We start from the raw sequence: 18,288 nt of genomic DNA, 5'->3' as shown, positions 1-18,288 counted from the left end.
GAGTGACACTATGTCGCCTTTTTTTCTTCATGTGGTGTAATGTAGAAGTTGTCAAAAATTAAGTAATGTGTTCTGCAAGCGGAGCTCGAGATAACTGTTATTTCCTGCAGAAACGAGTCCTGGCTGGAAGAATTGATGGCGGTCTGTGCTGGATGAAAGATGAAGGACTTCACCTAGAGACATCACTGGTGAGTCAGTGTTACCTATACACTGACACTATACACTGTATACTATATACAGAGCTCCTGTGTATAATACCACCAGTGAACTCTGTATTACCTCTACACAGACACTGCATACTAACTAAGTACAGATCTCCTGTGAATACTGGCACTTATGGTGATAGTATTGTGGGTTTTTTTTTCTTTTTTTACTGATCAGTATTGTAGTATTCAGTCACTATGTGGTGGTAATATGTGGTCTGGAAATGGTGTTGTGGTATTTGTCCCTTGTATGTGCTGTTTGGTCACCAAGTGGTGGTAATATGTGTTCTTGACATGGTGCGGTGTTCCTTGTATGTGATATTATTCGATTCTGTGGTTGTAATTTGTGGTCTGGTCATGGTTCGGTGGTATTTGTTCCTTGTTTGTTATATTGGTCAAAATATACCTAAATTGTATTGCATATTTTAACAAATATTTAATAGGTTACAGTAGAGTAGGGCCCGGCCATTTTTCTGGAATAATCTGGTTCAGGTATAACATGAACCCCGTCACATGACCGGGGGGGCCCACAGTGTCTGAACAGCCCGAGGCCCTGGCTACCCTTAATCCACCCCTGACTGTAGCCATCACCCAGTTCCATCCAATGAGAGGGATTGCGGATTTGATTGATTCCATGTTGAATAGTCTGTATTTGACCACCTGGTTCAGGGGTTTCAGATTTATGATGACCCTGTGTTTTCCTGAGGGCTTCAGTACCAGGAACAGACGGAAATAGTGGCCCCTGCCTATCTCCAGGTGTGGAACTCCAGAGATCACCTTTGCTTGAAGTAGGCCTCGCAAGTCTGACAGCAAGGTTTGAAGAGGAGGAGACTGCAGGGAGGTGATTCTCAGGCATTGAGGGGGAGGACTCTCGAACTCTAGTTTCAAACCATCCCGTATGGTGCAGAGAACCCATTGGTTTGTGGAGACGGACTGCCACTGAGTGAGGAAGTCCAATGGTCGACCCCGGACCAGAGAGCAATCACTGTTAGTCCGGGGCTTGTTGGTGGTGGGGGATAAGGATGTTTTTCCCCTTACCACCTTTGGGATAACTCCATCGGCCTGTTTTGCTCTCTCCCTGAACTCCCTCTGGGAGGACTGGTTAAGGGGAGGGTGAAAAAATGCTTCCTAGAAGTTTTTTGCTCGGGAAGAGATTTCTTTCTATCCGTGGCTTTTTCTAGAATCTCGTCTAGGACTGGGGCGAATACATAGTGTCCTTGAAAGGGAATGGCGCAAAGTTTAGTTTTGGAGGCAAGACTTCAGCCATAGTACTCTTCTGGTCGAGTTGGCGAGAATTGGGGAACTTTCCACTACCCATATGGACTCAGCAGAGGCATCAGCAAGGAACCTCGTTGCTTTCTGAAGTCCCCTGAGTAAGGTGATCCTCCAACGTACGAAGCCAGTGGAATAGTGATCTTGAGACACACATTGAGGCCACGTTCGTTTTGAGTATATTGGTGGAGGTGTCCCAGGATTTCCGAAGTAAGCTCTCGATTTTCCGATCCATGGGATCCTTGAGCTGGGACGCATCTTCGAAAGGAAGGGCCGTCTTTTTGGCCACCCTGGACACCTGCACATCCACTTTCGGGATTTCCCATAGGGAACAATCTCCGTCTAGGGGGAAGCGATTCCTCAGCTCTGAAGGGACGCTAAGCCCTTTCTCAGGGAAGCCCCACTCATGAAGGACAAGGTTTTTAATATGCTCATGGATGGGAAACCCTTTCTGATCTTTAGGCTTCAGCCCTCCGAACATCTCATCTTGTACCGAGTATCTAATTTCCTCTTCCTCAACCCCCATGGTACCTCTCACTATACTAATTAACTCTTCCATACCTTTGGAAGAAAAGTAATATTTTTTATTCTTGGACTTGGGGGTGGAAGAGGAACCCTCATTCTCCCAAATATCTTCTGAACCCGAGGTACGGATTTTGCCAGAGTCAGATTCCAAGGGTGCCAACTTCCTCTTTTTAGGAGGAGGGGGTTGTGGTACTGGGGTCCGGGAAAAGGCTGCCATAGAGGTCTGAACCTCCTGCTTGATGAGGGTTTTGATGCTGTCCAGGAAAGAGTGCTGTTCGGAATGCAATACATCATCCATGCAAGGCTGACCGAGCTTCTTCTTATATGAAGAGGGAAGCCTGGAAGAACACACCCAGCACTTGAGGCTGGGCACCTTATCCTTCTTAGGGGCAGGGACCTTGTCTCCCTAACAAAAGAGAGAGAAGAAGAGGTATACTAAGTCACCCATAAAATCATGCGAACCGGGACAGCAAGGGACCTACACCACTATTTACAGTAGGAGGGTGGACGCTGGGCTCTGCAGATGCAGACAGGGAGGGTTTGTCGCCGTCCATATGGTCAGTCGTCCGTCACCTAGTCACAGAGTGACGTAGACAGTGTGTCCTACCTGGAGGCTCCTTCGACCAGGATTTAAAGAAAAACGAGGTCCCGGCGTGATTCTGTGCTTCTCCTGGTCCCCCCCAAATATGGCTGCTGTCGCAGAGAATGCAGACACCAGCCGGCTGCGCATTAGAGCATGGAACGCACCCGGAAGCAAACCGGAAGTTCGGGCCGAAATCACTTCCGGTGCGCGCGAACTCCAGAACTCAGCCGCACGGAGGAGGAGGACGCCGAGGAACTGCAGGAGGACCCTGGCTGCACATCACCGCCCAGCTTTACCCCCCCGAGGAGGGGCAGGAGAGGTGAAAAAGTCCCGAGTCGCATGTGAGCCATGGAGACGGGAGCAGTCCTTAGAGGAGGAGAGTGGAGCCCCCGACCTCAGCTGCCTGGCATATGAAAATCCTTAAAGGGAACCTGTCACCCCCAAAAATCGATGGTGAGGCGGTCCCGCTGCGGTCCGGTCAAATGGGTGTTTCAGGTCCGCTCCGGCGCCTCCTATCTTCATTCCATGACGTCCTCTTCTGGTCTTCACGCCGTGGCTTCGGCGCAGGCGTACTTTGTCTGCCCTGTTGAGGGCAGAGCAAAGTACTGCAGTGCGCAGGTGCCGGGCCTCTCTGACCTTTCCGGCACCTGCGCACTGCAGTACTTTGCTCTGCCCTCAACAGGGCAGACAAAGTACACCTGCGCAGGAGCCGCAGCGTGAAGACCAGAAGAGGACGTCATGGAATGAAGATAGGAGGCGCTGTACCGGACCTGAGATGCCCATCGGACCGGACCGCCTCTGGGTGAGTATAATCTAACGTCTTTTTCTCTTCTTTCAGGTAACATCGGCGGCTTATCTACAGCATTATAGAATGCTGTAGATCAGGGGTGTCAAACTGCATTCCTCGAGGGCCTCAAACCATGCGTGTTTTCAAGATTTCCTTCTCATTGTACAAGGTGCTGGAATCATTCTGTGCAGGTGATTAAATTATCACCTGTGCAATACAAGGAAATCCTGAAAACATGACCTGTTTGCAGCCCTTGAGGAATGCAGTTTGACACCCCTGCTGTAGATAAACCCCTGATGACGGTGAGCTTACCTCACCATCGATTTTGGGGGTGACAGGTTCCCTTTAAGGTGCTCCCGATCGCCGGCCACGGCAGCACCATCTAGAACCTCTTCATGCCCCATAGTGGAAAGGAAAACAATGGTGGTTGCAGGAAGGGGAGGGGTATTTAACTTCTTTGTGTTTCCTGTCCCCCATTAGGTCGGGGAGACATCCTCCGATGCTGCTGTCGTGGAAGGTGACTGGAGAAAATTAGTTTTCATTCCTGGTTGTGTGCATCGTGCCCGTTATGTGTACATCGCGCCTGTCGCGTGTCAGAAAGGAAGGATCACAACCTGTTACAGTCATTTTTAAGGGATGCAGGGGGTTGTACTTTTGGGGTGGAAAGGGATGTAGTAAAGTAAGGAAAGAGTCAGCTCACTCGCTCTGAAGTCTGGTGCTTGGAAAGCCTTCAGTGCTGCGGAAAATTGCAATCATATTAACAAAAAAAAAAAAAATCCAGCTTCATAGTAATGGACACAGCACACTTCCACACAGATCTCCTCTATCCGGATGACTGATGAAGGTCAGGTATTGACCAAAATGTCTCATTTTTTCTGGAATTTCTTCACTCAATAAATAAGTTCTTGAACACATCTATACGAGTGCCAAGTATTTCTACATCACAGCTGATGGATTTGGTTATCCTACTTGTACACCACCAGAATTCCAGAAGTGCCGTGTTTTTCAAATTACTTTTAATTATTTCTGCACGGAAACTCTTGCCCATTCCTTACACCTCATATATACAGGTCAGGATACTCTGATTTTTAGACACCTTTTCTATGCATTTTTTGTTTTTAATTAAAGCGGTAACATTCAATACAAAATTGCATGAAGGCACCCATGTTTATAAAGTGCTGGGTGGCTTAGACAGTTAGGGCCTCATTTATCAAAAAGTGTCTTGGTTACCCATAGCAACCAATCACAGCGGAGCTTTCATTTCATAAAACTGCTGTGAAAAAATGAAAGCTGTGCTGTGATTGGTTGCTATGGGTAACAAAGCGAGTTTTCCTTTTAGGCCCTTTGAATATCTGTCTAGTTTCCACTTTTTCAGAAAAGACAAGTACTGGATGTAACATGGATCTTATAACTCAGGGCCTTTTTTTTTTATCAAACCTGTGCCCTAGAAGTGGAAGAGTTACCGTAATTATGTAGATTTTACTCTGGTTGATTTTGTTGAAAATATATGTCATTTTATTTACATACTGAGTACAAATAATCAGATTCAAATATGTAAGCCTACTCACTAGGTTTAGTGTCCTGTTTGAGTTTTGCCAGTCTTTCCGAAATCGCCTGGTCCTCTGGTGACAACCCCTGATACCTGGTGTTGTTTCCAGCATGTAATGCCCCTTCACCTCTTTGTGTGTCTTTTTGCTGACTTTGTCTGGCTTCCAAGGCTGCCATTCTCCTGAAATAAAGACTTTTTTTTATTTTATCAGCAACATACATAAGAAAAAAGAAAAAAAAAATCCCAAGCTAGAGTATGATCATGTAAAATTAGGCTCCATTTAAGGAGGACTTGGCACCAGGTCAAAAGTGGACCGTTTTTGCTCTCATTTTATTCCCACTTCTCCTGAGTTTTCAGTTTTGTTTTACTTGCTTGTTGTCTTTTTTTTTAATCATATGATTACAGAAACATTGGCCTTTTTATGGTCCTTACTAACGGGGAAAATTAGAAAGTTCTGATACAATGAGGCTAAAGGCAGCAAATAGACTGAGAAAAAAGCCTGGGTTTGGAAGCCACTTACAAGGTTTCATAACTTTCAATGCTAGACAAGAATATAATATAATATAATATACACATATATAAAAACTACCATTTACAGAGGTTGTCCCTCAAATGTATTTATAGATCTTGGAATAAACAAAATTACATAATTATAATTAGATGTGTTAAAAAAAAAAAGTTCCTGTGCAAAGATAATCTTATAACTGTGCCACTGCTACCTACAGTGTAATGACTGATGTTCCTACTCATGGGCAGGACATACCACAGCTCCTGGGCAGGGTGAAGGGGAAAGCATAAGTCACTTATCATAAGTGAGTATACAGACCCGATAGAACAGCAGGGGATCGCAACTATTGCTTTCTGAAGTAACACATTTCCCTGCCTGTTTTACCACAGGAGCAAGTGTTTATGCTGCATTACCAGTCCTGTGAGTTCATCATAAATCAATCAAGTCAGTGACATAAGATCAGCTCCTATGTCACCGACTAGATTTATGATGAGCTGGAAGGGTTGGACATGTGGCAGAAACATTCGCTCCTGTGATAAAACAAGCAGGGAAATGTATTACCTAAAAAAGCAGCACCTGTGTGCCCCTGCTGTGTCATCTGTACACTCACTTATCATAAGGAACTTAGTTTTCTTTAACTTCCCTTGCCAGGAGCTGTTGTATGTGCCGACCATAAACTGGATGCTAGCAAGAAGTAGTCCAGGGTCTGACTACATGCTTCGTTTGTAGTCTGTCACCATGGAGATACATAGATCTGCAAAGAAGCTATAAGACAATTTGCAAAGCTGTGTTATTTTTCTTAGATGCATTGGAACATCAGAATATTTTTCTGTTTTTTTTTGTTTTTTTTTAAAAAAAAAAAAAAAAGCTAAATTCTCAGCTAAATTCTCAGTTTTAAAACAAAAATATAAATGATAAATGATATTTCCGACAATTTTCCATAGAAAAAAAAAAAAAAATCACTTGACACACTGCAGATTTTTTCCTGTATGTGATCCTTTTGAAACCAGCATCACAATAGTGGAATAAAAAAAAAAAAAAAAAATCAAAATGCTGGCTGTACTAGACAAACCACCAAACCACCAATATCAGATTCTCAGTGCAGAGAATGGAGGAAGAAAATGACTAGCGAAAGGCAACTGTCTTATAACCATAAAGATGCCAAGAGCCTTGAAATAATTTGTACCAAGAGCTTAGAATGGTATAAAATACTAAACTAAATAATATCCATTTTACTGATCAGCCATGTGACTGCTCCAACCAATCACTGAATGGTATAAAACCGAGCCGTACCTATTTTACTGATTCCTCGCTGCTCCCGTGAGGCCTTCAGCAATGATAATTTAAAAGTCACATGATTGATACAACCAATCACATGCTGCAGTTGACACCACTGTGGTCACTGCTGCAGCGATCACATGACTCATGAATCATCATCATTACTGGACGCCAGGATACAGAGATGGGAGGAGAACCCCGAACGTGGCGACATACACGGTGTCTAACTTACTTCTTGTAATTCTCTGGTGGGGACCGCTTTGATGCATCGTTCCTTGGTGCCACGGCACTATAAAAACATAACACACAAAAGTTGGAGATGGGACATTCCAACAGAAATACTTCTTTGACTTTGTCATGGGGACATGTGACACTTGTAAATGTCACTTTTCACTGACAAGCCGTGAGGCATGGGAGTCAAGAGGTCCGGGGTCAAATACCAAGAGAGTTTGTCATAAATAGATGGGCAAGGCAATGGAGTAAACAGGTCACAGTCCGAGGTCAGAATTCCAGGGAGTTGGCGGATTTAAACAAAAGGGGCTAGGCAAACGGATGGTCAAAGGCAAGATCCAAGGTCGGGCAGCAAAAGATCACAATAACAAAGCACTAGAGAACAAGGCAGACACGCCACCTAGCTAAAGCTACGACTGGCAATGGTTTAACCATTTCAGCTAACTAAATAGCCAAGCAATCATTCAGAACAGGAAACACCTGGATGGAACCCAGCACAAGGAATCCATGATCTAAATGGGTGGCTGTGCTATCAGTCACACTTTTATTGGTGAATTTAGGAACACATAGAAAAATGTTTCTCTTTTGTGTAGATTCCATGTTCAGTGTGTTGCAGCAGAACCATCAGCACATTCTGGGAGAATTCACTTTTTCTTTATTTTACATGGGACATTCAGCAACTATTATCTGCATTATCACATCAGAGAGGATTTCTAAGGTGGGAACAGACACAAAAGCAAAGAGGTCACACGATACAGAATTAACGAACTGTAACCGTTCACACAGCACCCTGCTGTCAGCTCCAGGTAATCCTCAGCATAAGCCTGCAGCTGTTACATGCTACACTAACGGCAATGCACCGTCGCACTGCACACACTCACCTGCTCATATTGTCGTGACATTTCTTGCAGATTTTCTGCTTGCTGTTACCATATGCAGGTAGGATTGCTGTGAATGCCAGGCATCCCGCACAGAATGAATGTCGGCAGGACTTACAGCCACACTTGGAAGGAAAGAAAAAAAATCCATCATTACGATCACATTACTGCCTTTAATAATTATCAAACAAAAATCTTACAAGGAAAAACTTTGTTTTATTATTAAGTAAATGCTTGTATATGGGGATGAAAATCATTTTTGCAATTAGGTTTCATTGTTGTTCCTTTCACCATTGAATAAGGTGCAAGTGCACAAAAAAATACTAAAAACCTGACCATAATATAATAAAATATGGAAAATCACTGCAAGCCACGTTTTACATCCCCCACCACTATGGCACCAATGAGCCAGTGGTCCTGGATGGGCTTGGATTACTCTCCACAGACTTTCATATGACCGCTGCAGACAATCACTTGCCTCAGCATGACGTACAGAATATAATTCCGCAGCTCCAATACACATAGGCCAGTGGGGATTTTAAAGGGGAGTTATGATTTTGTTTTTTTAATCCCACACAAACCCCTTTAAATATAGATTTTCCTAGAAGATCCCTTTAATTAGCTAAACATACGTCTCTGATCACATTGACACTCACCTCTTTCTTAAATATGGAGAATTTGGAAGCACAAGAAAAGCACCTTCCTTCCATGTCAGCTGTCAGATGCAGACACACACCCACCCCAAGCACATTACTGCTCGTCTCTTCCCAAATCTCAACTTTCAGGAAATGCTCTATTTCTCCCATTACCACAGAGAATTCTGGGAAAAGTAGTCAATTTACTGCCCATCCTCTAATTAATACACGAGTGATTCACTACATTTCCCAGCATGCAAAGCGCGACCAGCTGTCTGCGTAAGGCAAGGCTTTGCCGCGTTGCCTATTGGGAATGATAGTTTTTTTCTTTCTTGTCATACGCTCCCGCATGTCCGCCTGTTGCCTGAAAGAACTACATATCCCAGGAGGCTTCGGAAGCGGAAAGCGGAATTTAGCACCAGCTTGTGAATTTGCTGCAGAAGTAAATATTCGAAAAGTAACACGATGGCGGCAGGAAAAATGTCTGCGTCCAAGGAGCTGATGCAAATGGATTTGTATGGGCTGCTGGGAATCGAAGCTGAGGCTTCAGAGAAAGAGGTAAGAAATTGAATCTCTTCACTCCTCACACGTCCTGTGAGGCGCCCCCTCCGCACACGTCCTGCCCCCAGTAACTGTGAGGGGCCCCCTCCATACAGGTCCTGCCCCCAGTAACTGTGAGGCGCCCCCTCCGTACACGTCTTGCCCCCAGTAACTGTGAGGCGCCCCCTCCATACACGTCCTGCCCCCCAGTAACTGTGAGGGGCCCCCTCCATACACGTCCTGCCCCCAGTAACTGTGAGGCGCCCCCTCCGCACACGTCCTGCCCCCAGTAACTGAGGCGCCCCCTCCGCACACGTCCTGCCCCCAGTAACTGTGAGGCGCCCCCTCCGTACACGTCCTGCCCCCCAGTAACTGAGGCGCCCCCTCCGCACACGTCCTGCCCCCAGTAACTGTGAGGGGCCCCCTCCATACACGTCCTGCCCCCAGTAACTGTGAGGCGCCCCCTCCGCACACGTCCTGCCCCCAGTAACTGAGGCGCCCCCTCCGCACACGTCCTGCCCCCAGTAACTGTGAGGGGCCCCCTCCATACACGTCCTGCCCCCAGTAACTGTGAGGCGCCCCCTCCGTACACGTCCTGCCCCCAGTAACTGTGAGGCGCCCCCTCCGCACACGTCCTGCCCCCAGTAACTGAGGCGCCCCCTCCGCACACGTCCTGCCCCCAGTAACTGTGAGGGGCCCCCTCCATACAGGTCCTGCCCCCAGTAACTGTGAGGCGCCCCCTCCGTACACGTCCTGCCCCCAGTAACTGTGAGGGGCCCCCTCCATACACGTCCTGCCCCCAGTAACTGTGAGGCGCCCCCTCCGTACACGTCCTGCCCCCAGTAACTGTGAGGCGCCCCCTCCGCACACGTCCTGCCCCCAGTAACTGAGGCGCCCCCTCCGCACACGTCCTGCCCCCAGTAACTGAGGGGCCCCCTCCATACAGGTCCTGCCCCCAGTAACTGTGAGGCGCCCCCTCCGTACACGTCCTGCCCCCAGTAACTGAGGCGCCCCCTCCGCACACGTCCTGCCCCCCAGTAACTGTGAGGGGCCCCCTCCATACACGTCCTGCCCCCAGTAACTGTGAGGGGCCCCCTCCGCACACGTCCTGCCCCCAGTAACTGAGGCGCCCCCTCCATACACGTCCTGCCCCCAGTAACTGTGAGGTGCCCCCTCCATACACGTCCTGCCCCCCAGTAACTGTGAGGCGCCCCCTCCGCACACGTCCTGCCCTCAGTAACTGTGAGGTGCCCCCTCCATACACGTCCTGCCCCCAGTAACTGTGAGGGGCCCCCTCCGCACACGTCCTGCCCTCAGTAACTGTGAGGGGCCCCCTCCATACACGTCCTGCCCCCAGTAACTGAGGCGCCCCCTCCATACACGTCCTGCCCCCCAGTAACTGTGAGGCGCCCCCTCCATACACGTCCTGCCCCCAGTAACTGTGAGGCGCCCCCTCCGCACACGTCCTGCCCCCAGTAACTGTGAGGCGCCCCCTCCGCACACGTCCTGCCCCCCAGTAACTGTGAGGCGCCCCCTCCATACACGTCCTGCCCTCAGTAACTGTGATGCGCCCCCTCCATACACGTCCTGCCCCCAGTAACTGTGAGGGGCCCCCTCCATACACGTCCTGCCCCCCAGTAACTGTGAGGGGCCCCCTCCATACACGTCCTGCCCTCAGTAACTGTGAGGGGCCCCCTCCATACACGTCCTGCCCTCAGTAACTGTGAGGGGCCCCCTCCGCACACGTCCTGCCCCCCAGTAACTGTAAGGCGCCCCCTCCATACATGCCCTGCCGACAGTAACTGTGAGGCGCCCCCTCCGCACACGTCCTGCCCTCAGTAACTGTGAGGGGCCTCCTCCGCACACACCCTGCCCCCAGTAACTGTGAGGCGCCCCCTCCGCACACGTCCTGCCCTCAGTAACTGTGAGGGGCCTCCTCCGCACACACCCTGCCCCCAGTAACTGTGAGGGGCCCCTCCGCACACATCCTGCCCTCAGTAACTGTGAGGCACCCCCTCCATGCACGTCCTGCCCTCCAGTAACTGTGAGGGGCCCCCTCCATACACGTCCTGCCCTCCAGTAACTGTGAGGGGCCCCCTCCATACACGTCCTGCCCTCCAGTAACTGTGAGGGGCCCCCTCCGCACACGTCCTGCCCCCCAGTAACTGTGAGGGGCCCCCTCCATACACGTCCTGCCCTCAGTAACTGTGAGGGGCCCCCTCCATACACGTCCTGCCCCCAGTAACTGTGAGGGGCCCCCTCCATACACGTCCTGCCCCCCAGTAACTGTGAGGGGCCCCCTCCATACACGTCCTGCCCTCAGTAACTGTGAGGGGCCCCCTCCATACACGTCCTGACCCCAGAAACTGTGAGGTGCACCCTCCTTACACGTCCTGCCCCCCAGTAACTGAGGCGCCCCCTCCGTACACGTCCTGCCCCCCAGTAACTGAGGCGCCCCCTCCGTACACGTCCTGCCCCCAGTAACTGTGAGGCGCCCCCTCCGTACACGTCCTGCCCCCAGTAACTGTGAGGCGCCCCCTCCGTACACGTCCTGCCCCCAGTAACTGTGAGGCGCCCCCTCCGTACACGTCCAGCCCCCAATTACTGTGAGGCGCCCCCTCCGTACACGTCCTACCCCCAGTAACTTTGAGGCGCCCCCTCCAGACATGTCCTGCCCCCAATAACTGCAATAACTGTGAGGTGCCCTCTCTGTACACGTCCTGCCCCCGGTAACTGTGAGGTGCCCCCTCCGTACATTTCCTGCCCCCGGTAACTGTGAGGTGCCCCCTCCGTACATGTCCTACCCCCAGTAAGTATAACCCCGTATGTGAGTGTACGCCATATGTAATTGCACACTGTGCGCCGTATGTGAGTATACCCCGTACACCTCACTGTCTATTACAGCCGCATTACAAGTTCTTCTTTCTTTTCCAGATTAAGAAGGCATACAGACAAAAAGCTCTGACCTGCCACCCGGACAAAAACCCCGATAACCCTCGAGCAGGTGAGTGTGCAGTGTCTGCTGTGGAGCCCCCATAGATGATCAGCCCTTAGGCTGAGGCCACATTTTCTTACATCGGGGCACGTTTCATTGTTGCAGAAATCAATAGAAAGAAAATGATTATTGACCCTTATTAAAACAATAAAAGTATGAAGAAAAAGTGCATTTGGCAGCAGATTTATTATTGGCAGGCAACAGATTTTTGGGGAAAATTGATGGTGATAAGTAAGGCACTAAAGGGTGGGCACAAGGAGGAGAGCAGTGTATCAGTACAGGCAGATCCGTCGCACAGCATCTGTAACTGTCCTAGATTTGGGGCGTCTTCAGCCTGTGATGGGCGATGCAGGGTTACATGATCTGCGATTTCTCTTTCAGCCGAGCTTTTTCACCAGTTGTCCCAGGCCTTAGAAGTGCTGACTGATGGCGCAGCCAGGGTAAGTCAGGCGGAAATTAAGACAGGCATTTTACATTATATTATTCTGCTTTACTTCTTTTGCATATTCCATTTAGCTGTCCCGATTAACTCTTTCATGACCGTGCAACTTACTTATTTTTTTCTTTAAAGCCTTAACTTTTTTTTTTATTCTTTTGTCCACCTGCCAGTATCAGGGCACAAGCAGATATAACATACGCCCTGACAATTGGTCATTGTGTGAGAATACCCCGACAACCCCTTTACAATCTAAGAACTCATGCCTTTCTGCTGCTTCTCTAACTTCTTCCAGGCAGCGTATGACAAACTCAGGAAAGCCAAAGAAGCCGCAGCAAAGAGGACTCAGAAACTTGATGCCAAAAGAAAGAAGGTGAAACTTGGTAAGAATATCCCTAATACATGAATGCTGGAGAATGGAAGCCATGTCTGCAGAGAAGGCAATGTACACACCACCATGTGCCCGTTGCGTAACTAAAAACACTCTGGGGGCAGTGTAAAACACAAAAAGGACATGACAGGTTCCCTTTAACATCTTGGCTTTTTCTATTCATATCCAGGGTCTCAGCAACAGTATCGCAGACCAGCAATTGAAAAAAATAGCAAACTTTTGGCACTCTTCCATAAATTGTGTGTGATTTATTCCATAACTGCAGGTACGTGGATAAGCAGCAGCGCTCCTTCAGGCCAATGCCGTTTTGCCTAAACACACACTTCCTCATGGTCACTCAATGGAATAAAGCTCACTGAATTTATGGATGAATGCACCAAGTTTTCATTTTATTCTATTTTTTCTATTGGCTTTTGGTTGCAAATTTTGTACTGATCCTCACCAGTGGCTGTATAGCATGTCACTGCTGCAGGTGATACCACCAGCCTGTCTGGCTTACTAGGATGTATCAAGCAGTATGCCGCCCTGGCTTCAGCCACCTTTTTATGTGATTGTTCCTATATAGAATTGCCTATGATGGAATCTTATAGCTGTGTTAATTTTGCAAAACCGAACATTTAACACTTTTTTTTGCCTATTGAAGATCTTGAGGCGAGAGAGAAAGAAGCACAATCACGTGTAACAGAGGAGGAAGAAGCATTTGTTGCTCGGACATTGGAACAAGAGGTAAAACTTCCCATCTGCAATCATTGGAGCGAGCAAATGGGTTAGAGTTGTGCAAAAAGAATTGTGCTGCCCTGGTCCTCCATGACATCCAGACCAAGGCAAACTTCACATCTGCTGCCGGCATCTTAGTAAATGCCAGGGGCACCAGAACCCTGATCGGCTGCCACGGAGGACGGACTGGATGAAATCGAGGGAAGAGCAAGGTTTTTTCTGCTCGCCTCTAGGATCAGTCTGTTATTGAAAGATGCAAAATGATAAGTCAACTTTTTGAAGCACAGATGGGCTGTAACATGCAACATTGTCCTCCAAAGGTCTCCATATTTGTGGATTCTCTAGAGTCTAGACCAATGCAGTCCTGCCTTTTGTATGTGCACAAACTATTACATATCTGACATTCACGGTCAGACGACGGTCCACAGTGTCCAGAACAGCCAAGGGTCTCCTGCCCAGATCTCAGCAGGCATATATGCGGCTGTTGAGGTTCAGTCAGGAGATCTGCGGCCGGTACGGACATTGCGGCCCATGCTCAGACCATAAATTACAGATTTATCTAACCGATCTTACAAAGTGTGACCATGTTCATCTCTGTAATCAAATCCCTGATTGCAAATGCGGCTTCTACCAGATAGCTAAAGACTCTGCCTAAGGCCCGCGTCACACTGGCGAGTTTTACGGACGTAAGAGCGCAGAAACTACGTCCGTAAAACTCGCATAACATACGGCACAATTATTCTCAATGGGGCTGCTCCTATCAGCCGTATATTACGGATCCGTAATATACAGCTTTCTACGGCCGTACAAAATCGCAGCATGCTGCGTTTGTCAGCGTATTGCGCAAAAAAATCGCCAATGAAAGTCTATGGGGGCGAGAAAAATACAGATTCCACACGGTCCAGCAGTGTGACTTGCGAGAAATACGCAGTGTTAGTGAAAAGTCGGTAATTCAATTGCCGGCTTTTCATTTCTCCTGCACAAACCCGACAGGATATGAGACATGGTTTACATACAGTAAACCATCTCATATCCCCTTTTTTTTTGCATATTCCACACTACTAATGTTAGTAGTTTGTATGTGCAAAATTTCAGCGCTGTAGCTGCTAAAATAAAGGGTTAAATGGCGGAAAAAATTGGCGTGGGCTCCCGCGCAATTTTCTCCGCCAGAATGGTAAAGCCAGTGACTGACGGCAGATATTAATAGCCAGGAGAGGGTCCATTGTTATTGGCCCCCCCGTGGCTAAAAACATCTGCCCCCAGCCACCCCAGAAAAGGCACATCTGGAAGATGCGCCTATTCTGGCACTTGGCAACTCTCTTCCCACTCCCTGTAGCGGTGGGATATGGGGTAATGAAGAGTTAATGCCACCTTGCTATTGTAAGGTGACATTAAGCCAGATTAATAATGGAGAGGCGTCAATTATGACACTTATCCATTATTAATCCAATTGTTTGAAAGGGTTAAAAAACACACACACACACACACATGATTTAAAAGTATTTTAATGAAATAAACAGCGGTTGTTTTAATAATTTATTGCTCTCTCAATCCATTTGCAGGCCCTCGCTTGGCAAAATAATAAACGCACAAGATACATACCCTCAGCTGAACCGTCACATCCCACGAAGTAATCCATCTGAAGGGGTTAATTATTTTACAGGCAGGAGCCCTGCTAATGCAGCGGTGTGCTCGTGCTTGTAATTCCCCGGCGAATGAATGAAATGTAGGTCATTGACCTACATTTCCTTCAGTCGCGGTGATGCGCCCCCTGGTGGATGTCCTCATATGACCTGGAGCGTGGGAAAAAGTTCCCAGACTGCAGTTCATGAGGACATCCAGCAGGGGCGCATCACCGCGACTCAATGTAAGTACAGATCACTCTGCTTTCCTTTCAGCACCCGGGGATTACAGGCACGAGCGAGTGGTTTATCGCAGCTCGTGCCTGTAATATTAGTTAACCCCTTCAGATGGATTACCTCGTTGGATGTGATAGGACATCAGAAGGTATGTATATTGTGTGTTTATTATTTTGCCAAGCGAGGGCCTGCAAATGGATTGAGAGAGCAATAAATTATTAAAACAACCGCTGTGTTTATTTCATTAAAATACTTTTAAACCATGTGTGTGTGTGTTTTTTAACCCTTTCAAACAATTGGATTAATAATGGATAGGTGTCATAATTGACGCCTCTCCATCATTAATCTGGCTTAATGTCACCTTACAATAGCAAGGTGGCATTAACCCTTCATTACCCCATATCCCACCGCTACAGGGAGTGGGAAGAGAGTGGCCAAGTGCCAGAATAGGCGCATCTTCCAGATGTGCCTTTTCTGGGGTGGCTGGGGGCAGATGTTTTTAGCCACGGGGGGGCCAATAACCATGGACCCTCTCCTGGCTATTAATATCTGCCCTCAGTCACTGGCTTTACCGCTCTGGCGGAGAAAATTGCGCGGGAGCCCACGCCAATTTTTTCCGCCATTTAACCCTTTATTTTAGCAGCTACAGCGCTGAAATTTTGCACATACACACTACTAACATTAGTAGTGTGGAATATGCAAAAAAAATGGGGATATGAGATGGTTTACATGTCGCATATCCTGTCGGGTTTGTGCAGGAGAAATGAAAAGCCAGCAATTGAATTACCGGCTGTTCACAGATATCGCGCTGAATGAAATCTAAATACAGAATATATATATATGTGTCTCAATGACATGTGTATATATATATATATATATACTGTATATATGTTTTCCCGAACATTTGAGCACATAAATCCATTAGATGTCGGTTTTGCAAGCCTGCGAGAAAATCTCGCAGTACGGATGCCATACGGATTACATACGGAGGATGCCATGCGCAAAATACGCTGACGCACCCTGCCTACGGATCAATATTTTGGGAACATTTCTCCGTATTACGGCCGTAGTACGGACGTATAATACGTGGCGTATTGTCTTACGCCAAGTGTGACGCCGGCCTAAAAGGTACGTCTGTTGCCCACATCCACTAATGCTTTGTAAAAGGCAGAACACGTAAATTGGGACCTTGCTGTAAATTTGTACCTTGTAATAGCCACACGCCAATTAAAAATCAGGCACATTTTTACTCTCTTCATGCCCAGTGTTTAGACGTTTTGGAAACTTATTATCAAAGCACAAATCAATAATTTGTCTAAAAAGGAGATCAATTTACACCTGATTTCTCGCTTCACCACAATAGTAAATGGGAACCGATATATAGTGTAGAGGTGATGAGATGGGAGGCACAGGTCCTGTGGCTTCTTGTATGTGATAAGGTCGTGAGCTCTGGCTTTCTTACTTGGTTTCTAGATAATACGACTCCGTGAAGAAGGGTCAAGACAATTGGAGGAGCAACAGAGGTTGGTGCGGGAGCAGATCAAGCTGGAAAAGGTGCAGAAGACACAAGGTACCAGAAGTGATCATCTTGCTGGTTTACAGAGACCCTCTGTTTAGTATTAAAGGGGTTGTACTAAGTTTGGATGTTATCAGTGTTGATGAGCGAACGTGCTCAGATAAGGTGTTATCCGAGTATCTTGGGGGTGCTTTGATAAATGTTACACTTCCCGCAGCTGCATGATTTGCAGCTGTTAGGTAATCACTGCATGTGTTGCGGCTGTCTAACAGTAAAATTAAACTAAAATGTAATGATTTAAAAAAAAAAGAAACCATCAATATGAACCAATACTCCTGAATCCCGCTTTTCAGATGGAGCCACTGACATGGGGCAAAAACGCAATTTGATACCAGCCCAACAAAATTGGGAAATGTGAAGTACAGGGAGCACTATTTTGGTTAAACTGAGCAGCTTTCACCCCAATATCCAAAGTAAACAGAATCGAAATCGAGGTGCTAGCTGGCGTGAATTCTTTTATTCTTGTCCCAAATGTCCCAGCTTGTGAAAAAGCTGTAAAGTAAGGCCTCTTTCACACTTCCGTCTTTGTAGTCCCGTCGAGATACGTCGTTTTTTGAGAAAACAGGATCCTGCAAAAAAATTTGCAGGATCCTGCATTTTCTCATAGACTTGTATTAGCGACGTATCACGACGGATGGATACACGTTTCGTCCGTCGTGCACTGGATCCTGCAGAATTTGATGGCCCGTCTTTTATAAAAAAACGTTCCATGAAACGTTTTTTGTCTGCAGTGGAAAAACGTTCCCCAACGCCTCCTGTGGCATACGTCGTTCCACAGAATGGGAGCCTATGGACACTGATTCCTGCGCACACTGCGAAAAGCAGGAATCCAGTGACGGATGCAGTTTTTTACTTCTGAGCATGCCTGGAAGCATATTCCAACCCTGGGAAAACTCTCTCTTTCTCTTTTTCATTCTTGTCCCGGAATAGAAAATCCTACTTCTCCACTATGCAAATTCTGGTGACGCATCCGTCGAAATACTGGAAACGTTGCATACGTTTTACCAATATTTTCTAATATCCGTCGGTACGTCTCGCCCGACGCATTAGGATGTGACACTTCCGACGGAAGTGTGAAAGAGGCCTTATGCAACAATGTATCAGGCATATGCATCTACATATGGAAGAATGGCCACGGCACCAACAAAATGGGGCGTAGCATTATATGCTAAATGGTAAAAAAGAATACAAGAATAGTTCATTGATCCTGCTCCTTAACCCCTTTCTGACATTAGACGTAATATTCCATCCATGTGCCCTGGGCCTATTTGACCAGGGACTGTTTATAACGTCTGCGCTATTGCCCGTGCACACGGGGTGCTGTG

The 18,288-nt window shown here is 47.5% G+C and overlaps 2 protein-coding genes across 2 annotated transcripts in view; one reads left to right on the top strand and one right to left on the bottom strand.

Moving 5' to 3' along the window:
• Positions 1-8,639, bottom strand: part of ZFYVE19 (zinc finger FYVE-type containing 19) — a 44,005-nt gene extending 35,366 nt beyond the window's left edge. The window contains exons 1-4 of the mRNA XM_077260763.1: positions 8,471-8,639; positions 7,818-7,939; positions 6,938-6,994; positions 4,939-5,099 (exon numbers count right to left, since the gene is read on the bottom strand). Coding sequence (XP_077116878.1) covers positions 4,939-5,099; positions 6,938-6,994; positions 7,818-7,939; positions 8,471-8,620 — 490 coding nt within the window. The 5' untranslated portion in view covers positions 8,621-8,639. The remainder of the gene's footprint in view (positions 1-4,938; positions 5,100-6,937; positions 6,995-7,817; positions 7,940-8,470) is intronic.
• Positions 8,640-8,645: 6 nt separating this feature from the next.
• DNAJC17 (DnaJ heat shock protein family (Hsp40) member C17) overlaps positions 8,646-18,288 on the top strand; it is a 42,182-nt gene continuing 32,539 nt past the window's right edge. Inside the window, exons 1-6 of the mRNA XM_077260771.1 lie at positions 8,646-9,007; positions 11,924-11,993; positions 12,366-12,424; positions 12,716-12,803; positions 13,455-13,537; positions 16,861-16,957. Of these exons, the coding sequence (XP_077116886.1) occupies positions 8,915-9,007; positions 11,924-11,993; positions 12,366-12,424; positions 12,716-12,803; positions 13,455-13,537; positions 16,861-16,957 (490 nt within the window). The 5' untranslated portion in view covers positions 8,646-8,914. The remainder of the gene's footprint in view (positions 9,008-11,923; positions 11,994-12,365; positions 12,425-12,715; positions 12,804-13,454; positions 13,538-16,860; positions 16,958-18,288) is intronic.

The sequence above is a fragment of the Ranitomeya variabilis genome, chromosome 1 (genome assembly GCF_051348905.1).
Source record: "Ranitomeya variabilis isolate aRanVar5 chromosome 1, aRanVar5.hap1, whole genome shotgun sequence".
Lineage (NCBI taxonomy): Eukaryota > Metazoa > Chordata > Amphibia > Anura > Dendrobatidae > Ranitomeya > Ranitomeya variabilis.
The sequence above is the reverse complement of the archived record's forward strand: the minus strand, read 5'-3'. Positions and strand labels throughout refer to the sequence as shown.